This window comes from Rhipicephalus microplus, chromosome X (assembly GCF_043290135.1).
Source record: "Rhipicephalus microplus isolate Deutch F79 chromosome X, USDA_Rmic, whole genome shotgun sequence".
Classification (NCBI taxonomy): Eukaryota; Metazoa; Arthropoda; class Arachnida; order Ixodida; family Ixodidae; genus Rhipicephalus; species Rhipicephalus microplus.
The window spans coordinates 491,889,765-491,917,059 of record NC_134710.1 but is presented as its reverse complement, the minus strand read 5'-3'; the positions used below and the strand labels follow the sequence as shown (position 1 = coordinate 491,917,059).

Below are 27,295 nucleotides of genomic sequence, written 5' to 3'. Positions count from 1 at the left end.
CAAATGCTCTAAGGTAAACCTGGCTTTCAAAAAACTGACAGTGTCAACAATTTCTTTTAGGAATCCCCGCAACGGCAATTCCTTAGCAACGTTTGTTGTGACATGAATAAAAGGAAGGTGGTAACATAGACGGTTACGAAGAACCGCTGATAGAAATGGGTGGCACATATCCTTGAGGTAGAAAAATTGCAACACCAACTGTCGCACGAACAAATGCACAAGGCCGAGGCCACCCTTTTCGAGTGGAAGAAAAAGATTGTCTCTTCTAATGGGTTCCCAGGAATAGCTTAAAATAAAGCAGGCGAAAATTTTATGAAAGGCTTGAATGTGTACCCGAGAGCAATGCAACACCTGCAGAATATAAGTAAGCTTCGATACATGGAATATATTGCACGCTTTCGCTCTGGCAAAAATGGAAAGCTCCCGTCCATGCCATGTTGCCACCTTTCTGCGCATCGTAGTTATTGCAGCGGTCCAGTGTAGGCCGCTGTTACGGTGGTTATCGAGAGGCACACCAAGGTATTTCATAGGAGTCGCATTCCAATAGATATTTGCGAAGACCGAAGGAGTTGTAGCCCACATGCCTAGCCAGAATCCACTACTTTTATCAAAATTTATCTTGGCGCCAGCGTCTTCACAGAAACGCAAAGTTGTGTTGACTGCTTCTTGAACGCTGGGTTTATCAGCGCAAAAGAAGGCAATGTCATCTGCATAAGCTACAACTTTAACTTCCTCAGCATCATGTCGGTAGCCTGTTATGCTGGACTTTAGAAGCACACTTAAACATAACGGTTCCAGATAAATTGCAAAAAGCAAAGATAACAGGAGACATCCCTGACGTACAGATGATTTTAACTCTATTATATTGGAAAGTGTGCGATTTACAATAAGCCTAGTTGTGCACTTCTTATAACAGAGTGAGATACCATTGTATAGTACATCACCCAACAGCAGGTGTCTTAGGAGCCGGAACGAAAAAGCATGCTGTACCTTATCAAATGCTTTTGCAAGGTATATTTGAAGGAGGGATACTTGGTCCATGCTACCATCTATACACTCAAGAACTGAACGTGCAATATGAATGTTTCTCTGTATAGAGCGACCATGAATTCCACATGTTTGGTGGTCACCTACACATTTAGTAATCACTGTCTGTAGCCGATTTGTCAACAATTTAGCAAATATTTTGTAGACAGCGTTACATAACGATATAGGCCTGTATTCGTTAACTCCCTTTACAGCGTCAGGATCAGCATTTTTTGGGATTAATGTTGTATGGCTCTGATAGAAAGAAGGAGGAAGTTCACCACGGTCATAAGCCTCTTTAAAAAGTTGCTCAAGGAAAGGAATCAGAAGTTCCTGAAAAGCTATGTAAAATTCGCCACTAAGGCCATCTGGACCAGGAGTTTTGTTTTTCTGCAACGTTGTTATTGCAAATCTAATTTTCTCTTTGTTTATTGGCCCCTCTACAGTGAGTCTATCATCATCTTTTGACTGAGGCACAAAGGCAATGAAGTGATTAGCTTTTTCCTCAAAATTCTCCTGAAGCTCAGCCACGGTGAACAAACATTTGTAATAATCTTTAAATGCGGCTCTTATTTCACATGTCTCTGTGCAAAGGGAACCGCACGACTCAACTTGCAGTATCTGTTTAGAAAGTGCATATCTCTTTTCGTCCCTGAGGAATTCTTTAGTGGGTTCCTCTTGAGTGAAATGGGTAATCTGTTGTGAAAAAAGTGGAAAGAACTTCTTCTGCTTGGAATTTCAGTGAAAGTACCTTTCATTCTTAACAAACACACGCATCCTTTACACGTGCTTCACAATTCAACACAAAATATTGAAGTAATAATGCGTGGCACAAGCGTCCCTTGCCGACGGGCTTCAGAATATGTGATTATCATAATGGCTCCGCGGTTGAAACCTGATACCCCACTACAAAAAGCACAGACGCTACTGTGCCTATTCCCTTAAGGCCACGTATAGTGGGTGCATAGCAATTTCTAAAAGGTTTCATGCCATTTCTAAAATGGTTTCATGTGTTTAGATTGCGCACTAGGAACAGGATGTCGCTATCGCGTTCAACTCCTAAAGGTAAAGCTTTAGAGTTCCCTAATTTTTTCCGACTACCTCATATAGAAAACGCATGAGACGTGGTGCCCTCTACGTGCACCTCTTTTTCGAGATACGTACTCAAGAAAAACACATCGCATCAAAAGTCTTTTCGAAATCTCTACTCGGTGACTAAACCTGCCAATTACAACTCCGCCTTCTTTGTATATTTGGCGTCACTGTTCGCATGTAACGGTGGCTTGCTTTTTGTGCCCTTCACTGTTTTTTCCCGGAGCTGGGTTGTTGAGTTGGCTAGTCCTTGGGTCTGAATATGGGCACTAGATGTACTTTATTACGCACAAGCACCGAATTAGGTGTTTCCACGACGTACGAATGTGGCTTGGAGGTTGGGCTAAGTATGCATGCCGTTTCCTTGATGTGTAGTACCCACACCGTGTCTCCCGGTTCCAGCGGAGGAAGGCTGGTCATGGCATGACGACGATCTAAGTCTTTCTTCTGCCGCCTTCTTATCTCCTCGTCTTGGTACACTCTAAGACAAAAGGGTGTTAAAATGGTGTGTGGTTTGTCTTTTTGGGGACTAATGGGGCTACCACAACCATTAATCCTTTTAAGGACTAATGGCATCTGGTCTAACAGTTAGTCCCCACAGACCAGCTCATGTTACTAACATTTAGTCCTCACATTTAGACTTTAACGGGTAACCGTTACTTCCACAAATGACCTCAAAGAACTAACAGCTATCCTCACATATACACCTTCTCGGGCAACCGTTAGTCCCAACAATTGTACTTCACTGGACGAACGGTTGGCCCACTCAAATAGTGCAATCGGATGTACTTTTATCCCCAGTTCAAATATTGTTTTTCCATTTATCCAGACAACACTCCATGTCCTGAGGTCGTCTTCATGTGGTACAATCATCCTCGCACAGTTCTCATTCACCTTAGTACTTACTGAGGACAACACAAGCTAGTTTGACCCGGAATTGTCTTTTCGAGTGCTTTCTGGGGACGACAATTGGTCGGAAAAGGTCCTGTCAAGGATCTTTTGGAGATGGCAAAAGCATTGCACTGAACACTTGGATATAATGCCTCAAAACATTTGCGCACCAAGTATATGCCTTTCATATGTGAAAACTTTCTCCACACGCATTCGTTTTATACAGTCACAAAGTTATTGTATATTTTCGCCTGGTTTGTTTCTTTTTAGGCAGAAAATTTCCAAATTACGCGTTTCGCCTAATGAGACATGCGTCATTAGTCAGCTTGGGTATTGAACCTGGGATTTCAAAGTTTCTATTTCATACAATGTGTTCTTAAATGTCACAGCCCTAAATTAGTCATTATACGCCACTGTGGCGTGTAATAACAAACTAGCAGCTGGCAACCGTTGACCGTTATGAATAGTCAAGTAGCCAAGCCATTCCAAGCAAACTGTTTGTCAAAATGGCATCTGTCAGAGAAAGTGATGTATACTAGTAGAAGCTTCGTGTCCTTAGTTGTTTGTATGCATGGTTAAAAGTGAGATATGTGTGAGAGTTTAGGTCGTAGGTGACGTCAGGAGGCAAATTGCCGTGTTGCACTGGGTGCAACACGGCAATCTACCTCTTGTCGACTGGTGCACCGGGCACCACGTTCACACAGATCATGGATGTATTGTCACCAGGCGACCGCGGCGAGGTGTGGTACGAAGCAGACTGGAACACCAGCCAATCGCGATCAATTGTGCTTCGAAGCAGCCTGGTCCCAACGTGAAAGGATCGACTTCTTCATCTGACACATGGCCCGACTTCGGACAACTCAAGCCAAAGTCCGTGTATAGTGTACTGGTAGGCAGTCTTAGCGGAGTCTCTAACCCTAGTGAGTGCATTGGGCATGATACACGTGGTGATGAGGACACTGTGTCTAACTTTTGAGGTTACAAACGTGGTTGATTTAGCTGTGTTGACTGCCTTGATACTGCTTTTTTTTTCAGACTATTCGTGGACTCGAATACTTGACAAAGCTGTCAGTTGTGATTATTACTGTTAAATAAATATCAGTCAACAAGCCTTGTTTGTTTTGCCACCTCTCTGTTGATTGATACAGTATATATACACGAGACCTTGAAGGTGTTTTTCTTTTGATGTATGGAAATATCATGAAAACAAGTAAATCATAAGTAGTATCACTGCGCACAGTACCGAACCGGCCACATAATTATTGTTCTGAAAAGATACTGAGAAATTTCTGAAGTGTTGTTTTGAGGGTGTGCTGAGGTTGTTATGTGTATGGACAAAAGGACGGGATTAGTGCCATTCTAGTACCATGAGAGGACATTCTGAGGGCGTCATATTGTCCTCACGGACGCATACTGAGGACGTCCTGAGGTTGTGTTTGTGTTGTCTGGGTACTCTCTGCCATGCCTAATACTTTTTTCGTCTGTTTTTCTGCTCTGTGAAAAATAAATGGCACAGAAAAAAGCACGCGAAAAGTTATTTAGTCACCCGTGTGTCACGGCTTTTGCAGCAACTGCTACCATAAAATACAGAAGTGAGACACTAAAATCTTATATTTTTTTCTTTATACACATGAAGTTTCGCCATTATTTAAGGGAATTCCTGGTGAAACGTACAAGTCCAGTCTCGTCACATCTTTTACAGTCCTCGTGAAGCTCCTCCGACGGAAGCGATAAATGACAGGCATTGCAGACGTCAGCGCAAATAGCCTTCTGCATGTTGTGTGCCCATGGCTGTACAATGAGATTGTAAAAATAGTTAGTCACACGAAACAGAAGATGAGGGTGCACGTATATAAGAAGAACGTGCAAGTTGATATAAAAACGCACGTTTGAAATATGACACGCAAATAACTTTAACTTCACACCTCTAACAGTCCTTCTGAAGCTGCTCCGACGAAAGCGATTGATGACAAGTATTGTAGACGCCAGCGTACACAGCTCACGTCTGCACAATCAGATTGCAAAAATAGTTATTCACACGTGACAGAGAATGTATATGCATGAATATCACAAATGCGTACAAGATGAAATAAAAACAAACGTGCAAAACAGGACATTAAAATAATTTCACCGTGATGTCACACATTGTCAAAGACGCATTTCAGTCCCCGTAGAGCAACAGCTTAAGTGCGTCAGCCGCAGTCATAACTCCAAGGTGCTGCGAACCACCGTGCCGTCAGCAAGGCGGTGAGTTCTAAGTGAGCGCTGTCGTTCAGCTCGAGCAAGCGAATGCGAGAACAAACACGGCGTTGCGCGCGGAGCGTCTGCCACCAGTGAACCTCGAACAGGAGAGTGACCGTTCGCTGGGCCAGCGCCAAGTTGGTTTGGAGCGAGCTCCTGAAAAACGGACGGTAGTGTGACCCTTTTCCCCTAACTCGAGCGAGTGCGAGTGCAGTGAGCAAACGCGAATCTACCGCCGTGGCAGCCACCAGCAGCCGCGCCGAGCTGCTTGTGACCGATTGATGGGGAAGCCAACTGTAATGGCGACCAATTTTTACAGACTTGGTTCCGACGCTAGCGAAAGCCCCACCAGCCCGTGCCGGTGCACTTACAGCGTGCGACATACTTCAACCGAGCTCGTTACGAGCAACCGCAACGTGTTTTGGATGACTCGAAGAACAGCAATGAGGTCTCCGCCCAATATTGTCAGCCCGGAGATCCTCATGGCGGCAAAGACAGACGAGCACTTGATGAGCGAGCGTCCGGGCGGCCAAGGGCAATGGCGGTAATGTTGCGGCAGTCAAAAACACAGGCAAACTACAGACCCGAAGCCGACATTCGTGGTACATTTCGTGCATGCGATGTACAAAAGGACCGAGCCTGTTGCCGGCAAGCGCGATTTGTATCGCACACCCGACTCGTACGGCAAAGTAGAGAATAATCACCTACTTGTGAAAAAATCCAGTGCTGATTTCTGCCACGAGTCAGATTAAAATAATCTATCCGAGAGGCCTGCTGTCTTCTCGGCCGCCATGTTGGCCTTCATTCCGAACCGGTGCTGTCGTGTGGTGGTCGTGACCATCTTGAGTAAGCCCGAGTTATACAGCCCGGCGTTACGACGTGTCAAGACCTTCTCCAGACTTCATGGGCGCGGCGAAACGTAAAAGCAGCAGTGCATGCTGATTCAAGCGCACAGACGAAGTACAGCGGCGTACTTTCTAGATCATCGAGCTCTCAGAGTGCGACGCAATGCCAACCGTCACGAGCAAAATACGGGGGAAGACTTAGCTGGAGAGAAGTGGACGACTAATGTCTCTGACAACGATTCATGCACGGTCCGCATCTCCCGCGTGGTTCATTACTTTGGGGACTAAGTGGTTCGCACGTGGCACGCATCTCTCTGCGGTTACTTCTCAATGGTCTATCCGTTCATCGCGCGCGCCTATTGGGCTACATTACTCCTCTTTCGAGTAATTTTGCCTTAGAGTGTACTTAACAACTTCTTGGTCAGGCCACTAAAGCTTCAGGCGATCCACTTTTGGCAAGCCTGGTTTGCAGGCTGAGACTCATCAGGAGCTGTACTCAGCTAAACCCTGTAACGCCTGCAGTGTCTCTTTAAGGGCGCGTTCACACTGAGCACTCCGGCTGCAGAAAGTGCGCCGAATTCGATTCAGCGGTGACGAGATTAGTCGAAAAGGCCCTCTCCACGCCGATCACTATGGGACTGATTTTTGCGGCGTCTGCCGCTAAAGCAGTTACCGAGGACCAATAGGAGCGGTAGTCAAGAAATTTTGAAAAATGGCAGCCAAGTCCTATTCACTTGTCATATGGCAGTTCACGTAACTGAACGTTGCAACCAACAGGAGTTTAAGCCACTCTGTGCCTACTTCACTTTCCTAATTTGTGGAAGAGGTGACCGAGTTTGTCGTTGGCGTTACCGAGCTTGTTGCGGTCTTGCAAAGCCAGACAAACCTACCAACGCCACTGGCATTGGCGATTTTTATTGTGTTTTTTTCCTCTTCATGCATTAAAAGACAGCGACTTGCCAGCAAAGCAAGTAGTAATGCTTCTTCTTGCTTGCTGCGTACGAGAATTATCGAAGTCTGGACCACCGAATAGCGTAGCAGCATTTGGAAACCACGACAACAACCGGGTGATAGAAGATTGCTCCCGCGTTCACCCCCTGGTAGATGGCACATTCGGCGAAGCGGGGCTCGTCCAGTGCGAGTGATGCTGCGTTTCGGTGGCAGGAGAATTTCACTCACTGCAGAAAGTGGATGCTTCAGTGCGAACTAGGGGTAAGACAGAATTGCCGAAAAACTATCTGCTCTGTAAAAATATTATTTGACTGTGCGCATCATCCTCTCAACTTATCGGTTGGACTGTGGGTAGTTTGGACATGGGGTAATAAGTTGGAAGCCGTAATTTTTCGCTGAAGCTAATGAATTTGAAGCAAAATGAGGTTCATTATAACTTCGTACAAATTCGGGGATGCTGAAACACGCAAAAATGCTCTTGACAGCATTGATGATCGCTTCCAACTTCGTACTTCGCAGATAAATGACTTCAGGACAGCGAGAACGATAATCAACCACTAGAAGGTAGTTATGGCCTCTGTGACCGAATGAGTCTATTCTTACTTTTTGCCACGGTTCCTTTGAAGCTTGTGTAGCAACGAATGGCTCAGCTTGTTGTGCTTTTGTGGCTGCGTACTGCCTACAGAGACTGGCTCTTTCTCGTTATGCGCTGTGAAAGTCTGTACCACCACGCAAACGTTGGTGCTCCCAACAAGCATCGCGTAACACTCTGATGGCCTTCACGGATAGGTTCGAGCGTATTCTTTTGCAGCGGAGCCGGGATGCAAAGCGTTCACCCTTTAGCAGGGCGCCATTGCACAAATAGAGACCACTGCATTGATTCCAGTACTTTTTTATGTCATCTTGAAGCCTGTCTCGACGAAGCCAGTCCTAGCTGCAGTCCTCGACGAGCTGACTGCATTTCCCGTCCAGCCCTCAGTGCCTGCGGACATCCTCTGCAGTAACCAGCTTCGTGCCAGTGACCACTGCAACTTGCAAGTCCACAAACTCCCCTAACACATCCGCCGGACTAATCGATGTTTGCTTGATTAGAGCCCTCGAAGGATTATTGGCCGTGACTAGCTGTTTGCCTGGAATGCAAAACACGTTGAATTGACCGGGGAATTAGTTTGATGCGGAAACTTAGAATACGCGGAGGCATTGTGTACAGGTCAGCGTTTCTAAGTAATGTCACCTTGGCTGGTCATCTCTTCCCACAGTGGAGACCCCATTTGTACTGGTCAAAACGACGTACTGGATATGCTAATACCACCGCTTTTTTCTAGGTTTGGCTGCAGCGTTTTGCCGTGTCAGTTAGCGAACGCGATGCGAACTACACCGCGCATCTCCCTGATTGCTCTTGCAGAAGAACAGTTCTCAACCTACATGAGCTCGCGTCGCATGATACAATTGTAAGGCTACCGTGATGATACTTCGCGATGAAGAAATTCATAGTCTTGACCCAATTAAAAGCAGTACGTCGAAATGGTCCCCATTCCCATGCATTCTGCACACCTAACAAGGAACAAATGAGGGGTTACCTGCGAAAAGTTGGGCAGGAAACCACCATTATGACTAACCATGTTGAAGAAGCGTCCAACACCAGCAACTTCGTTCGGTGGCTCCAAGTTGCGTAGGCTTTCAGCTTTCAAGGACTCAGTGAGATACAGTCAGTGTCGATAACCACACCCAGAAATTCGATTCTGCTTTGACTAAAGCAGCCCGCCATAAGTCGTTTGCCAATCTCTTCATGGCCGTTTTCAAAAACAAGAATGTCGTTTATAATGTTGTCGAAATTCGGTTGTCCTTCAAGGACGTGAGCTTTTTGTCGCTGAAAATAATCTCGTGCTGAGGTCAATACAAAAAGTCGACAACAGTAGCAGTGGCGCTCGAATAGTGTGTTGAATGTGTTCTCTAGGCATTATTTGGATAATAGCTCTTTACATCCTGCCGTCGGGTCTAGTTTTGATAATAGAGTTTGCGTCTCCCAGTTACCCCGCCATTGAAAGCACATGTCTTTCATGGAGGACTTCTTCGGTGAGCTTCCGACACACATTCTGATACCGCCTGATGATTTATGGACAGCGTCAAGACCGGCCCAGCAGAGCTTCGGCTTCGTAATGAACCTTGATGATCTATTGTTTTTCCATCCGGTCATACTATTGTCTCACTTGGTCGTACCAATGAATGGGAATCCTGCAAGGTATGCTGAAAGCAAATGACTTGGTATTTGGTTTGTTATGAACAGTGTACTCCTTCCCTACGGTACCAAGTCCATCGTACATATCCTGGCCAAGGGTGGTGTCGCTTGATGAGTTTGCTAACTTGTCAGCTCACTGTGCAGCGATGATGAATTTTCCGACTCTTACTGCGAGAATAGCAGAGTAGCCTAGTAGAGGCGTAGACTGCGAACGCATGCCGTACGCAAGTGCGGCTCATCTAGTGTAACGTAGCTTTGAATTGGGCAGCCACATTAATGAATAATTTCCTGAACCTTTAGGATTACCTTCGCGTACTTCGAGTCGAGGTGGTGCACTCAAAAAATGCTTGGAACGACAGTAACTACCGCTCCGGAGTCGACGTTAAACTTGAGTGGGATGCCGTTCACGTGAACTTACACAAACTTGGCGTTCGGCAGATGATTTAGACTCCAATCAAAAGTTTTGAAGAAACCCGACGTTTAGAAACCGACTTGGTTCCTTCCTCAGGAGAAACTATGGAGAATACGTAGCAGCGGCACATACAGAGGACAACCCATAAAATCAATGGCTCTCTCGGAACCTTCCCCCAGTGTATACACAAGGACTGCACTCCTCGGCAAAATGAGTGAGAGAGGGGGGTTGTTATCCGCCCCGCGAGTGCTTGAAAGACGCCGCTCCTGCATAGTCTCCGCAGTCTCCCCTGAGGAAGGAACCAAGTCGGTTTCGAAACGTCGGGTTTCTTCAAAACTTTTGGTTGGAGTCTAAATCATCCCCCAATTTTATACCTAACCAGACAGACTTCTGCCAAATGTTAACATTCAACTTTGGCGTTCGCTTCACGACTGGTCTTGACAATGTGCACCTCGACGACATGTGACTGTCGGCTGAGCGAACTCTGCTTGGCTAAGCAAACTGCATCGAAGTGTCCTCTCATTTTGCAAAAATCCTAAACCGCTTTCTTGGCAGAAAGAAATTCACGTTGATGTGCTTCTCGTCCGCAGAAACGACATGATTTGTGCATCGCGTTGGCGAAGGGGATTTTTCTCGATGCCGATGCTCGATTATTTTCATTTGCTTCTGCTCGTTGCGCCAAGGGCAACTGGCCAAGATGTTGGTTCCCATTTTATTGCGAAGCATTTCTTGGTGAACTTAGGCGACATTGAGCGCATCTATCTATCTATCTATCTATCTATCTATCTATCTATCTATCTATCTATCTATCTATCTATCTATCTATCTATCTATCTATCTATCTATCTATCTATCTATCTATCTATCTATGTATCTATCTATCTATCTATCTATCTATCTATCTATCTATCTATCTATCTATCTATCTATCTATCCACCTACGACTAATAGCTCAAATGGCCGTCTCCACAACGGTATCAATACCAAAATTGATATGGCTAAAACATGACTGTATGATAAACATAACTAACAACTCATAACTTGGCAATCTTGACGTGTATCTGATGAATGCCATGATTTAAATTTCATAATTTTGATGCTCTCTCAGTGGTTTAATTCACATTTTGCAAAACTGATATGGTATGACATGACTGCTTGGTGAACATAAGTGACAGACCCTAACGTTTGTTATTTTCATGTTATGACTAGTCATGACTACACGCGACGCTCATGGTTTGCTCGCGGTCGTTTCCCTAGCTTCATTTATACCAAACTGGGTATTACGAGACGTGAATGAATGATGAAAGCGCATGACTGGTGCATTGATTGATATGTGTAGAATAATGTCCCAATACCACCATATGATTATGGGTGAGGCCGTAGTGGAGGGCTCCAGAAATTTCGACCACCTGGGGTTCTTTAACGTGCACCCAAATCTGAGAACATAGGCCTACAGCATTGCCACCTCCATCGGAATTGCAGCCGCCGCAGCTGGGATTCAATCCATCGACCTTTGGGCCAGCAGCTGAGTAGTCCCTTAGCCACTAGACCACCGCGGCAGGGCGCATGACTGGTGCAAACTTGATATTCATGATATGCGTGCCTTGTAACCACATGACTACATGCCATGCTTATGATGCGCCTGCGGCCGTTTCGCTGGCTTTACATATACCAAATTCGGTGTTATGTCACGTCAATGGATGCCGATAGTACATGATTGGTGAAAACACGATAATCATGACATAAATGTCATGTAAGATCATGATAACATACTACGCTCATGATGCACTTGTGGCCCTATGGCTGGCTTCACATAAACCAAATTTGGTATTCCATGACTTGAATAGACGACGAAGGTGAATGACACGTCCAAACACGATAATCTTTATATGCGTGTCTTGTAAAACATGACTACATGCTATGCTCATAGCGTGCTCGCAGCCGTTTTGCTAGCTCCACTTACACAAAATTTAGTATCAGGTAACGTGAATAGATGGCGAAGGTGAATGACACGTCCAAACATGATAATCATGAAATTTGAGAGACAGATAATCAGAAATTTGAGGTGTGTTGGTCTAACATGATAAATAGTGCCTAATAGCGCAAAGTACAGGTAGTCATAGAAGAGACGAGACAGAGCACGGAACTACCAACAATTGTTGGCAATTTAGCGCTCTGTCTCGTCTCTTCTAACTGCTCCTATTCTTTGTGCTGTTAAGCGCTCTTTATCATGATAATTATGATATGCGTGTGATATGTAAAACATGACGACATGCTATGCTCATAGCGTGCTCGTGGCCGTTTCGCGAGCTCCACATATACAAAATATGGTATCACGTGACATTAATTGACGATGAAGGTAAATCACTCGTCTAAACATAATAATCGTGATATGCGTTGGATGTAAACTTGACAACACGCTAAGCTCATAGCGTGCTGGCGGCCGTTTCGCTAGCTCCACATATCACGTCACGTGATAATAAATTTGTTATCACGTGACATGAATAGCCGACGAAGGTAAATGACACATATTAACAGGTGAATTATGCCATGGAAGTAATTCAAGCCATAATTTAAGTCCGCCATAATTTAGGTTGGCCTTTACGGCCAAAACACACAAGGTCGATTGCCCTCTGCGGGTAATTGTGACAGAGAGAGGAACATGGCAAAAAATTGTGGCATTATTTCTGCAAGAAAAACTCAATTTGCTCACCATCGATGACCCCTTTTTAATTAGGAATTCAGACATTTTGGTTAACTTTCTGGAACATAACGACCGGGGCTTAAAAGCACTTTCGGTCGATATAAAAGATTTGTATTACTCTTTGCCGCATGAGAAGTTGTTACAGTGTGTTGACAATGCCATTGACTCGTTTGGTGCTGTAGCCTTCCAGAATCTCACGGGTGTCCATAACAGTAACCTCTTAGAGCTTCTGTCCTTTTACATCAAGTCGACTTTTGTATCTTTTAATGATCTTAAATACATACAGAATAGTGGTGTCTGCATCGGGTCTTGCCTCGCCCCGATCCTTAGTGACGTATACCTTGCATATCATGACCGGTTGCTGGTGAGCATGTTAGACCAAAATATTGTCACCAAAATATGTCGTTACGTCGACGAATTTTTAATTTTCATTGACTGCACCAACGCTGCCTGCCAGCACCTAACCGACGATATTGTAATGACTTTTAAAGAATGTTTAACCGCTTTTATTGACTCATGAGTTGCCAGTTGACAATAGCTTACGCTTTTTAGATTTGAATTTAATTCTTTCACCTGACCATGTGTGCTGGCTATTTGAACCTAGAAATGAAAAACCCCTTTTACCCTATGACTCTTCCCATTCCAAGTTAGTTGAGCGCAGCATCACAAACCTTTCTCTCATCAATCCTCTTAGGAAATCGTGTCATTATGTCATGCAGCACAGCTTTGCAGCTCAAGCTGAAAGGCTTTTGAGTGCTGGGTACCCAGTTATGCTACTGGCATCTATACCTGAAAAGCTATTAAAACAGATAAAGAAAGGCTGCAACTCCGAGGCTCAGCCGGAATCTAACGACCGAAAAAGACCCGTAGTTTTACCCCACGTGCATGACATTTCCCACCAGCTAAAAAAGATAGGGGAGAAATGCAGCGTCAAAGTGGTGTTTTCAGTGCCGGATAAGTTACAGCGGCTATGCAAAGCAGTCAACCCTCTCAAATCCCGTACCACTGGTTGCGCAACTAAGCACAAAACTCGGTTTGTGCCATGTGTAGCGGGGGTTGTTTACGCGATTCCTTTCTCATGTGGTATGTGGTATTTCGGCCAAATGGGGCGATGCCTTAATTAAAGGCTAAAAGAGCACCATTATAATGTTCACAAACAACCCAGGGCCACATTGGAATTCACTGCCGCGATTGCGGATGTACCCCCATGTTTGATCAATGTGAAGTCGTAAAAAAGCACCCGTCACAATTAACTCGAGAAATTATAAAAGCGCATTGTATAGCAAGAGCTGGCAGCACGTGTATTAGCGCCCCTTCTTTGGTTTTATCTGAACATGAAGTGGCCTTCCTTAATCAGGATAACCACCTATGAATCTGTGATATGTGACGGTGTGATGTTGTGTGTTATCTTGTCGTTGTGTTAGGGTGGTTTTGTTTGTATGCTTGCACCGGTCTACATATTTGATGCAGTTTGACAATAAAGCTCAGTTGGAAGTTAGCGCTCTGTCCTCTTGTGTCGGTCTGCTCGGCCGTTTCTTCTTCCCCGTAATGCGCTATACCAGTTCAAGTACCGCCTTGTAACGTTATTCTGACATTAAAGGACACATCAACTTTCCTCATTCGTGCTTCGCATATCTTCGGTTCCAACAGGACGTTGTATCTGCCAATTTGTTTTTCCTTTTTATGCGTCTTCGTTCAGCCTGGCATGCAGGAGCACTTTGTCCAGCGTCAAGCCAGAAGTGCGACAGAGTTGTTTCGATAATCAGCTGACCTACAAGCCAACAATAAATTTGTCTCGCCTATTCTCGACAGACGCTGAGCCGTAGTTCCATCTTTTTACCATGTTTCACAACGCTGAATAAAAAGCATCTACGCTTTCATCTGCTTGCAGCGTCCGCCTATGAAGACACTAACTCTCGTGAAATTCGTTTAGCGGATAAACGAAATACGAGGTGAACTTGTTTTTTGTGGCTGTACGAGAGCTTCTTAAGTCATCAAGTTTAAGAGACGCGAGCTTGAACGCCCACGCAATAAAGAAGCATTCGTACCTAAACTTCGTTGGTAGCTCGGCGCAGTCCTGTATCGTAGGTATAATCTTCTAACTGATCAATCCAGGCATACCACGCACTTGGGTCTTTGAAGTCGAAGGTCGGTGGTTGTTAGAGCTCAAGTACACTGGCAAACCCAGAGTCGTGCTTTTCCTCCCTTGCAGAGCAAACCGTGGCCCCTTGTGACACCACGTCATAGAAAGCATAGCGCGAAGTGCCCTTCACATGCTGTTTTTTGGCAGTACCATTGAGTGTTGGCAGGCCTACCTTACGTCATGAAGTGTGGCGTGTTCTTTGCATAGCAGCAATTTGTTGCCGTATAATGCAGGATAGATTTTTGTAACTAGTTTTTAGAGTATTAGTCTGAAGCTTTCTCCAGGCAAACGAATCACTCTCTGCTGAGGTTTTTATGGAGAGGCGTATAATCTTCCTCAGGGCTCTTTGGTGTGCTTCTGATGATACTTCTCTTCGAGCTTTCTGTATTCTGGCATGCATGTTTCTAGGTATTGGGTGTATATCAATAATATGGCGAATGTCCTTCGGTGTGCTCTCCGTGCTGTTGATTTATCTGCAATCATCCCTAGTACCCAATATCTGTGACGTGTACCTGCTCGTTGGAGTCGTCACTACAGTTTAAGTAATTTATCTTTCAAGGTGTTCACTGGTGAACCGAGGATGCATTTGTAGGATTTCCTAAGAATCGCCTCGAATTGTTGTTTTTCCTGTCATGGTGGCTTTGCATAAGGTATACTGCACGCGATCCTGCTGACGGTGAGAGCTGTTACGAGCCTACAAGTGTTCTCCTCGTTCGTAATCTTTTCTGGCGATCATTCTCGTGATTGGCGCTGTGGTGTTTGATACTCAGCCAATCTCCTGCACTGGGTATAAGCCATGAGAATAGGAGGAAAAGAAGCTGCCTGATGGTGTGGTATGCGACAGTTACTTTGTATCTGCATGCTGAGGATCTTAATTTAGGACACGCTCAGAGTGTTCTTCCTCCTGTATAGACGTCTATGGAATTTCAATATTGTGTCCTTTTCTGTATACTTTAGGAACCTCGGATTTCTACGGGCAGCAAAAGAGACCACATTGTCGGATATAGTCATGAACTATATCTGCTGCGCGTTGCAGAAGATATTTTTGTCCTAATAGTACCCATGTCACCTAGATTGTGACACTGTCTACGCGGATAACATTCCTGAGTCCTTCAATTTTATAGAGGCTCCCGGCTAACCTAATTATAACGACGTTAAACGGCACCGAGTATCTCACAGAACATTGTGGTCTTGCCCTTGTGGACGCATTGAACGTGTAAGCAAGGATGTCTTATATACCAATTGTGGCGGTCCCGTTACTGATGAAAGCTTTGATGTAGTTGTGTACTATTTTAGCGATTTCTTTGCTATGCCCCTCTAACACAGCCTTGAGACTGACATTGTCGAAGGCCACTCTAAGATCAAGCGCGAGTAATACGTTTTCGCTGTATTTTAGGACGTCGGTAAGCGCCTTCTCCTTGATTTGCAGGAGGACGTCCTTGATTGAGATCCATTTTCGAAATACATACATGTAGGGTAGCATGAGTTCGCTATCTCTCATCTCCAACCTTTCAAGCACACTTTTCTCGTATACTCTTCCCAATCATAGGTTCAATGAAGTGGGTCTCAGACTGAAATGGGTCTCAGCATGTATCCAGAAGTTCGGGGTCGTACCCTGTTCCCAGTGTTCAAAGGTTAATTCTGTAAACCTTGTCACAAAGTTGTCGGCGAGATTCCTTATAATTACATTGCTGATGCCGTCCTTGCCTGGAATGTTTTTGGTCGTCGACAGCATAGCATGTTGGACTTCTTCTGTGGTATTAGGTTCATCTCGAGTGAACTATACTTCGCCAGTGTATGGCAAACTGCAGTTGAATTATGGTGCATGGAAAATAGCCCTGCTTGATACATTCTGAAGTATATATAAACATCCTGGAAGAAATCTACAAGGGATCAACTGCTACCATAGTGCTTCATAAAGAAAGCAACAGAATACCAATCAAGAAGGGTGTAAGGAAGGGGGACACAATCTCCCCAATACTATTTACCACGTGCTTACAGGAGGTTTTCAGAAGCCTAGAATGGGAACAGTTAGGGATAAGAATTAATGGAGTGTACCTTAGTAACCTGCGCTTCGCCGATGTCATTGCATTGCTGAGTAACGCACGGGACGAATTGCCACTCATGATTACGGAGTTAGACAAGGGGAGCAGAAAGGCGGGTCTTAAAATGAATCTGCAGAAAACGAAAGTAATGTACAACTACCTCGGAAAAGAGCAGCGCTTCGAGATAGGTAATAGTGCACTTCAAGTTGTAAAAGACTATGTCTACTTAGGGCGGGTAATAACCGTGGAGCCGAACCACGAGATTGAAGTAACTAGAAGGATAAGAATGGGGTGGAGCACATTTGGCAAGCACTCTCAAATTATGACAGGTAGATCGCCACTATCCCTCAAGAGGAAGGTATATAACATATATAACAGCTGTATCTCGCCGGTACTTAGCTACGGAGCAGAAACCTAGAGACTTACAAAGAGGGTTCAGCTTAAATTGGGGACGACGCAGTGAGCAATGGAAAGAAAAATGGTAGGTGTAACCTTAGGAGACAAGAATAGAGCAGAGTGGATTAGGGAACAAACGGAGTTTAAGGATATCATAGCTGAAATCAAGAAGAAGAAATAAACATGGGCCGGGCATGTAGCGCCTAGACAGGATAACCGCTGGTCGTTAAGGGTAACTAGCTGGATTCTTAGAGAAGGCAAGCGGGTTAGAGGTAGACAAAAGTTTAGGTGGGCAGATGAGATTAAGAAGTTTGCGGGTATAAATTGGCAGCAGCAAGCACAGGACCGGGTTAACTGGCGGAACATGGAAGAGGCCTTTGTCCTGCAGTGGACGTAGTCAGGCTGATGATGATGATGATGATGATGATGATGATGATGATACATTCTAGCAATTTCAGGTCAGTGCCTTAAATGTGGTGCGCCATCCTTTGGGTCATTTTAACGAGTTTTAGTCTTGCTATAAGTTGGGTCTGTGAGAGAACTTAGCAAGGCTCATGTCATTTTCCAACCTAGTGTACCTTGGAGATCGATCGAAAGTAAACTTTATCCAAATCACTAAAGGTGACCAGCAACAGTGAGGTGGGCGTATTTCGCGGGATTCTTGCCACTTTTTTCCGACAGTGCCCGCGCGACACTTACAGACCCCTCCTATGTTGAGTATAAATAGATCATGGGAGAAATTGGGGTTTTTAATTGCTGCTTTTTGTTCAGAAAACACTCTTCTAAGCCATGAAATGCCTAAAAGGCACTTCGCTCAATTTCGCTGTTTAGCCTACTGAATTTTCAAACGCTTTCTCTTGCTAAAGATGTCACAGCTTAAGCTTGATGAAAAACAAAATGGGCTCGCACGAAAGTCTTACGTCGACGTGTTACATGTGACCACTGCTAATCCTTGTTTAAATTGTGCTAGAAGAATTCTAATTGTTGCTTTTTTATGCAGGGATCCTCAACACCATCCTGTCCTGGAAACCTCTCGTTCCCGTTAGCCGCATCTCATTCACTATTTATGTTGTACACATATACGTTATTTACCTCAAGTTGTGGACCATCCGGGAACGATTGAGCCCCGACCATTTCCACGTGGTAAGTACCCGGATTCTCCGATGCTCACCACGGTGAAACGCAACCCTAAAACAGCTGGGCAGATAAGAATATACGCACAAAATTTGTTATTATATATATATATATATATATATATATATATATATATTGTAACGAAGAGCGGCGTGGCAGCTGTGGGCAAGAAGAAGCAGAATAGAACAGTTTGCCTGACGAACGGGTGTTATGTCTGTCTCACTTACTACAATGGCGCAGCCGTTCAATGAACCTGTGTGCGACGACCCGCGCGAAGAAACCGTCCTACGGAGCGGACCCACTCTCCAGCAGCCCGCAGCTCCTGCTACCATGGCCATGGCATCCGACCTGGCCACCACGGGTACCGAAGCCAGCGCGCTGCCTGCAGGCGTCTTTGCCAAACCACAAGGTGACTCCACTGATTTGGCTTCGCAAACCGCCTCCTTGCTTAGGGACGCCGTATACGTTCCCTTAGACTTCGCCTCAGGTACCATCTCTGGAGCAACTTGGGTACCGTCGCCAGAAGACAGGCCTAATTCCTCGCCTGTAGCCGCCAGTGAACTCTGCACGGTTCTGCAGACCATCGATACTTCGAGCCAGCGTCTTGCAGACGCCACTGTCGCCTTCTCAGCAGCCTGTGCACGCACCACGTTGCCTCCTCCGTATATGGAAAAAAATCCTGACTTTACTGGCGTTGATCGAGACCCAACCGCCTGGCTGGATGAAATTCATTTGTTGGCCCGTGGACATGCATGGACTGACGACGGGACGCTATCGCTAGCCGTAAGCAGACTGCACGAGTCCGCCAAAGCGTAGCATCAATACGATGGCTGCAAGTACAAATCCTAAAGTGACTGGACTACAGCCTTCGTCATGGCCTTCCCACCATTTCCATTCGCATACGACGACTATTTCATGCGCATGCGATCGCGTCGGCAGGCTCCATCGGAAGACGCCCGTAAATACGTATACGATAAGCTCGGGCTTCTCGACAAATGTGGCATTACATGGATCTCTCCGGCTGCCCGCCAGTATGTTGTTGAGGGCTTGGCTGACGCTACCCATGCTGCCATCTTATCTTGCCAGTCACCTGAAGCGTCACCCCAGGTTTCCGCTCAAAAGGCAGCCGAACTTCAGCAAAACTCTCGTCGTCAGTTTAGCATGGACACATTACCGACTGTCCGTTCGACTTACGCCTCCACACGGCACGGATGCTTCAAGCACGGATGCGGTCGCATTGGCCACAACGCCAAGGAGCGTCGTCAATCTTTCCAGACCCGAATCCACAACCAAGCTTGTCAAACTCCTCGGATGTCCATTCATGTTGAGGGAATAGGTGACCTATCTGCTCTGGTGGATACCGGTGCGGAACGAACAGCGCTACACCAACGTCATGCTCCGGACACTAACCGATCGTGGACGCAACCTCCCCTCTGCGGACTTGAAGGAAGTGCCATGCCAGTCGGAATGCTCGACATTTCAGTCTGGACTGCAGCGGGCACTAAAGTTCTTCCAGCCATTCCCGTCTTTGAAGACCTCCCTGCCGGCATGATCATTGGGGCTGACTTCTTGCTATCTGATGACATTGAGCTCACCATACATCGCGGCCACGTCGAGCGCCGGTCTTCGGCAGCTGGGACTACCGCCACAACCCTGCCACCACCGACAGGTGAGCCATCCACTCCGCCTACTTTATCTTCAATATTGGCTCACCATCAGCCAGTATTCGCTAGCAATACAGCAGAACTGCCAGGCTCTAATTTGCTGCTCTATCGTATACCAACGGGAGATCATCCGCCAATATGCGTACCACTGCGACGATACGCTGAACGAGAACGGGCAGTGATCGCCGAACAAGTAGATGAAATGCTTGCCGCGGGCATTATTAGGCCGTCATCGAGTCCGTGGGCAGCGCCAGTCGTCCTTGTTCACAAGAAAAATGGATCACTACGCTTCTGCGTGGACTACAGGCAGCTCAATAAGTGTACAATGCCCGACTTCTACACTTTACCCCGCATTGATGACGCTGTTGATACAGTACGTCAATGCAAGTTCTTTTCGTCGCTTGATTTACGCGCAGGGTGCTGGCAGATTACCGTTGCGTAGGAAGATCGATGTAAACGGCCTTTCGCACACCTTTTGGTTTGTATGAATTCAACCGTATGACGTTTAAACTAGGAACGGCTCCTAGAACTTTTCAGTGTGCGATGAATTCAGTGCTCGGACCATTGAAAAACCAAGCCTGTGTGGTGTACTTAGACGACATCCTGGTCGTTGGCAGGACGGAGGATGAACACCTGCGCAATTTGGACGAAGTACTACACAGACTCTATGCAGCAGGGTTTCGTTTGAAGAAAGAGAAATGCCAGTTTGGAGTGTCCAAGATTTTGTACCTGGGACATAATATATCTCCTGTCGGCATTCAGCCACTCCCGGAGCGAATAGCTGCCGTGTCGCAGTATCCCACACCAACCTGCTTGAAGCAGGTTCAGTCAATTCTGGGTATGGCGTCGTATTTGCGAAGGTTTATTCCCCACTTCGCTCCGATCGCAGCTCCCTTGAGCGGTCTTCTTAAAAAGGCGCGTGGTTTGAATGGGCGTCTTACAAGAAAATTCTTTTCGAGCTATAAAACAAAAGCTCACTTGTTGCCCCATACTAAGTCACTTCAATGAAGACTGGTTCACCGAAGTGCACACTGATGCCAGCCAAGTCGGCCTAGGAGCTGTGTTAGTGCAGCGTGATCCAGATGGCGTGGAACACGTGGTCGCTTATGCCAGCCAAAAACTTTCAGACACCGAGCGCCACTATCACTCACACGAGCTTGAATGTCTTGCAGTGGTATGGAGCGTCGATGATAAGTTGCGACATTATCTTTTCGGGCGTAAATTCACTGTTGTGACTGATAATGCTGCTATAGCATGAAAGTTCTCCAAGCAGCAACTTAAGCACAAATGTGCCCGGTGGATAATCACGCTGCAAGAATACGATTTTCACGTGCACCACCGCACCGGGGGGCTAAACAACGTCACCGATGCACTCTCACGGAACCCCCTTGACTGCGCGCAATAAACCAGGCAAACCCACATTTTTTTCGCCCAGGTGGATATATCTCAAGCCCAACAGGAGGATAAAGATTTGGCATCCATTATTGCATCTAATACTGACAAGAGAAATCACAGTACTTTTGTGATGCGCAATGCCGCATTGTACCGGCGTCACTGGCGAGCGGACCGATCCGAAGAACGTTACCTCCTGGTGATCCCGAAATCCCACAGGTCAGAAATATTACGAGTCATTCACGACTCCCAAGAAGGCGGACACACCGGCCAACGAGCCACACTCCGGAAACAACAAGAACGTTTTTGGTGGCCGAAGATGCAGAGTAGCGTCCGTTCGTATGTCGCCAGTTGCAAAACTTGCCAGCAGTTTAAGCGACTGCCTGGGTGTCAACCTGGATTACTAACACCAATCCAGATACCCGAAACAATCTTCCACACGATTGGCATTGATTACAAGGGACCTCTACCCACCACCACTGCGGGAAATCGTTACGTCATTGTAGCAGTAGACTACCTGTCAAAACACGTGGAAGTGGAGGCCGTGCTATCTCTTGCATCCACTTACCTAATCGACTTCCTCAAGCACCGATTTGAATGGAGACATGGCTTACCAAAAATTTAATATCTGATCGGGCTACAACGTTTCGTAGCGCGGAACTGAAAAAGTACCTTTGCACGGCAGGCGTGCAGCACTACTTCGCATCCGCCTTTCATCCTCAAGCAAACGGCCTTACTGAGAGAACCAACCAGAGCATCCAGGCATGACTCGCTCCATATACGAAGGCAGGGACAAGAGGAGAGGCCGACTGGGACGTCCATTTTCCGTCAACCGCTTTCGCTATTAGCACGGCACTGCAGACGTCTACCAGATAAAGCCCTACAAAATTGTTTATGGGAAACTACCACAGCTGAAAGCGGTCCTCAGTCTGGATGCTCCCATTATAATTCCACGTGCCAACGATCGCAAAGCGGCCTGTCAGAAGATCCGAACTGAGGCGATCAAGAAAGCCACCCACGCACAAGAAAATCAAAAGCGCCACTTTGACAGACGCCGTAGACCCGCTCCTGCTTACAACATCGGTGACGAGGTCTGGGAGCAAAGGGGCACCAGCGGGCCTGGCAAGAAGCTACTCCCTAAGTTCGACGGGCCATTCATAATTACTCATCCTGTAGGAGAAAACACCTGGCGTGTGAACACCTCAGTTGCGAACTTCACTCTGGATAAACGCAAAAGAAACAACATTGCCCTGCATGTGTCGCGCTTGAAAAAAGCAGTCGGACTGCTGCAGGTGCAATGAACTGTAATTTCTTTTTTTTTGTTGTCAGGTCCGCAGTGTGGCCGAATGTAATAAAGAGCGGCGTGGCAGCTGTGGGCCATGAGTTAGAAAGCGAGGAAGAAGAAGCAGAATAGAACAGCTTGCCCAACAAACGGGTGTTGTCTGTCTCGCTTACTACTACATATATACATATATATATATATATATATATATATATATATATATATATATATATATATATATATATATATATATATAAGGGAAAGAATTGTATACCTAAGGGCTCGTTTTTCCGTGTTTGACACAATATTATTGGGATCTAACAGACAGTAATGCCAAGAAATGTATAGGGGAAGTTATCAGAACCGAGAGAATGTAAGTAAGAAGAAAGAAAAGTGGATGCAAAGGTAACCAGCCGTGAGCAGGAATCGAACCTACGACCTTCAAATAACGTGTTCGATGCTCTAACCACTGAGCTATCACAGCAGTCTTCCCTCGATCCACTTTTTTGGGTTTATATGTGCATTTAGAAGCAGGAGTAGGAGGATACGAAAGACTATTGGTCAGCTGCCCGCTAGTAATAAGTTCGCGTGCTACGTGACGCCACACATGCGCACAAAAGGGTGTTTCACACTCGCCGCTTGGCTTATAGATGGCGCTGACTGACACTCCTACTTCTAAATTCACAAAAAAAGCCAAAAAAGTGAACGGAGGGAAGGCCGCTGTGATAGCTGAGTGGTTAGCGCATCGAACGCGTTATTCGAAGGTCGTAGGTTCGATTCCTGCTCAAGGCTGGTTATTTTTTCACCCACTTTTCTTTGTTCTTATTTACATTGCATTGGTTCTAATGACTTCCTCTATACATTTCTTGGCATTACTGTCTGTTAGATCTCATTGATATTGTGTCAAAACACGGAAAAACAAGCCCTTAGGTATACACATCTTTCCCTTATTCATTACCGAGGGTCTCGTACTGGCAGACTTGGTGTCATTAGGTTGTATACGAGGGACTATTAATCAGCTGCCCTCTGGTAATAAGTTCACGTGCTACATGACGCCACAAATTCGCACAAAAGGGTGTTTAACACTCGCCGCTTGGCCTATAGATGACGCTGACTGACACTCTTACTTCTATATTCACATACGAAGCGAAAAAAGTGGATGGAGGGAAGGCCGCTGTGATAGTTCAGTGGTTAGAGCATCGAACGCGTTATTCGAAGGTCGTAGGTTTGATTCCTGCTCATGGCTGGCCATTTTTTCACCCACTTTTCTTTCTTTTTATTTACATTCTATTGGTTCTAATAACTTCCCCTATAAATACCTTGGCATTACTGTCTGTTAGATTTCATATATATATAAATATATATATATATATATATGAAAAAGAAGGTGTCCTCGGATCCAGTGGAAAAATACAAAGAAGTGGAGGACGGGCAAAACGAAAACTTTTTAATTTTCCTACGTTTCAGCCGGGGACCGGCCTTCATAAGAGAAAAAACTATATAAATAAGGAAATATATATATATAAATATATATATATATATATATATATATATAAATATATATATATATATATATATATATATATATATATATATATATATATATATTGCAAAACGTTGTATGCATTACCTTCTACAATGAAAAAAGAATGCCACGTACATAATCGAGAGCGCATAGGCGCATAGCAGCAGTCGAGTATATAACACAAACCATTGTGCTATATTTACGTTAACGTTAGAGATTTAAATTAGTTCGATAAAGCGTTAAAGCTTATGCTGGATCTTAATCCAGTGAATTGCCTAAAACACGCCTAAATATTTTTAACATCAGAATGACACCTAATTCAGCACTTTCTTGGGGTAGAAAACGGTGGTGACGAGAATGCCGTTGCGTGTTTTTGGAAAGAACTTCTGCCGCTTCCAGGAGATCAGGTAAACTAATTTCAAAGCTAATTTTGAAATATTACTGAGTAGTTAACTGACTGATGTGAATGTTATTAAGGACAAAACGGTTCAATTAAACAGCTGCGAATTGTAAGCAAAGTGTTGTAGATGAAAGGGACAGATCGTAAGAGTTCGGAATTAGGCTTTTTAGCATGGTTAAAACCACAAACACTTTGCATGCAGGTAAATTCCCTATACCTCACCTAAATACTATGTATATTTTAAGTTCGGCTTGAAATGAAAACTTAGGACATCTAGACAAGAAAACACCTATCCATATCGAAGAGGTGCGCTCAAAATTATGCTCGCTCACAGTGCATGCGATACTTGTCAGTGCTATTTAATCACTGAAGAACTATACGCAAGTACTTAGCCTGCGCCTTCCCTTCAAACGCGTGCACCGATGAGCTTTCTCCATTTCCAAGATATGTGTCACGCGCATATTCATTGTCCTCGGGCTTGTGTCGAGTACCCTTAGATTGAATGTGTGGTTGACGCTTTTATTTCCTGGTTCTCATACTTGGCCTTCAAGTACAATATTAGTGAATCAGTCAATCATGGATGTCGTCGCTGCAGGCTGTTGATATTGTTGCAATTAATAGGTCTTAGAGCTGGAATATACAAACGTCCGAGTGCTGCTCAAGGTGTGGCTAATTCACACGCTCGAGGCAGTGAACGATCGTATTAGCACTATGGTGCTCTTGTGATGAACTTGCCTAATTGCTGTGTGCTCTTCCTTACTGATGGAATGTGCAGTTCATGTCGGCCATCTCGAACTTCGTGGTGGCTGTGATACTGGGCTTCGTTGCGTCTGTGGTCGTCGAAAAGCCCATCGTTTGGTTCTGGGACAGCGTCACCGGATCGCACAGGCCGCCCCGGGTCGCTCAGCAGCACGTCGTCACCAAGCAGCCGCCGCAAGAAACTGCAAGCCAGGCCACAAAAAAGGAGCCTGTATAGAAACAGTGAACTACGAAATAGTGCTCGAACAGTGCTCAGCTGTGGTGCTACAGTGGACGTTTTCTTTTGTTGCACTTTTTTCTCTCAATGGACGTCACGACGCCTCTATGTGCAATGACGCTGAGTAAATGACTGTGCTGCGTTTAGTGTAAACGCAAGCAAAAGCGACATACGAAGTTGGTGCTCTTAGTTGCAGAAACAAATGCGCATTTTTCACGCGCTGTCTTAATATGTTACCACCTTTACCAGTAATGAGGTCGTTGGCAGCATTAAAGCTCTAAACAAGGTATAGTACGGGGAATATTGGTTGCAGTTTTAAGAGATACTGACGTGGTATCATAAGCTTTTTACAGTGTGTACGAGCTGTATATGGTCAGGTCATTTTTTATCCTCTGGTAAGAATTTTTCAGGCAACTCAAGCTGGCAGCCTGACTTCTACGCACGTTCACTCGATGTCCACATAGAAAGGGCCGCGCAAAAACTCGGGAAAAAAGAAGGACAGTAGTGACAGAGCACTGACTAACAACTGAAATTTTTAATGCCATCACCTGTGCATATATATGTGCCTGAAATGTGATTGAGAGGAGGTTTAGAAGCAAGAAAAAAAAAGGCTGGTTTTGACCAGCGATAAAAACTGCAAACGATAAAATCTTCAAAGGAACTCGCGCAAGCGTGATGAGTGAAATGCATCAGTTCATGATAAAGCAAACGACACGAAAAAGTAAAGAAAGCCTCCAAGATAACTAATTTCAGCGTCAGATAAGGATATGGAAGGCCTGCTCACGCACTTGTCACCTGCTTCATGAATGAAGAAAGCCTCAACCATCTCGCGCTCTATCTTATCCCTCCCCATTTTAAAAAATCCGAGTAGTACGAAAGTCAAGGGAGCAGCCACAACGCCTCCAATGGTCAGCCAGAAAACCACTGGTCGTATTGCGTACATTATAGTCATGCTCCTTCACCCTTTTATTAAAACACCTGCCAGTTTGACTATTGTACTCAAGTCCACAACTTAAAAGAAACCTATAAATTACATTGGAAATACAATCTGTGAACCTGTTCTTGTGTTTGGTTGTACACCTAGGGCGTTTTTCTCTGTAGGCCATGCCACATAAGCTCGAGAGTTTGTAGGGCGCGGACAGTACAACTTGCACGTCATGCTTCGATGTGATTATCTTCAATTTATGTGAGAATTTGTGAGAATATGGGATAACTTGGACATGCTTCTTCTTTTACTACCATCTTTTTGTTTTGTTTGATCACGTTTCATGTTCCGTAGCAGGGTATCACACACCGCAGAAATTAATTCAGAAAAGTAACCCGCCTGCTTCAATCGTGTAACCTCTGCATTAAAGCTAGATGAACTGACATGTACACACGACTTATTCAGGGCTGAATGCAGACAGTTCACTGCAATGCTTCGCTTAACAAGGTTCGAATGGGCGCTGTCATGAAGTAACAAGGGTTTCTTGGATCTAGGATTATACTTCCAACAGATGTGATTATCGCCAAAAAGCAAGCCAATGTCAAGAAATTGCAACGCTCGCTTATCAGGCTTTTCATACGTAAGTTTCAGGCTGTGACTTTCACTATGAAACACATGCAAAACGTAATGGATGACTATTTCAAGGTCATCAACGTCATTCAAAATTACTAGAAAATTATCCACATACCTAAAGATCTTGACAACCTGTGGTACTTGCAATTTATCCTGAATGCGGCAACCAACGACCGACAAGAAAATATTACACAACACAGGAGCCACAGCTGAACCAATGCATATGCCCTTTCTTTACACAAAACTTATCATCAAAATTCACAAATGTAGAAGACAAATAGAACTCTAAGAATCTAACAAAGTCATCAGCAGAAACACCTGATTCACCTGAGAACTGAAGTTCACCATATTCCTGAACCCTATCTCGAAAAGCCTGCAG

At 45.1% G+C, this 27,295-nt stretch overlaps 1 protein-coding gene across 2 annotated transcripts in view; it reads left to right on the top strand.

Moving 5' to 3' along the window:
* The window catches only part of LOC119160776 (nose resistant to fluoxetine protein 6), a 185,454-nt gene extending 159,049 nt beyond the window's left edge, over nt 1-26,405 (top strand). For both annotated transcript variants that reach the window (XM_075880926.1, XM_037413006.2), the window contains 2 exons: nt 17,986-18,128; nt 25,158-26,405. In XM_075880926.1, coding sequence (XP_075737041.1) covers nt 17,986-18,128; nt 25,158-25,358 — 344 coding nt within the window. In that variant the 3' untranslated portion in view covers nt 25,359-26,405. The remainder of the gene's footprint in view (nt 1-17,985; nt 18,129-25,157) is intronic.
* The last annotated feature ends 890 nt before the right edge of the window (nt 26,406-27,295 follow it).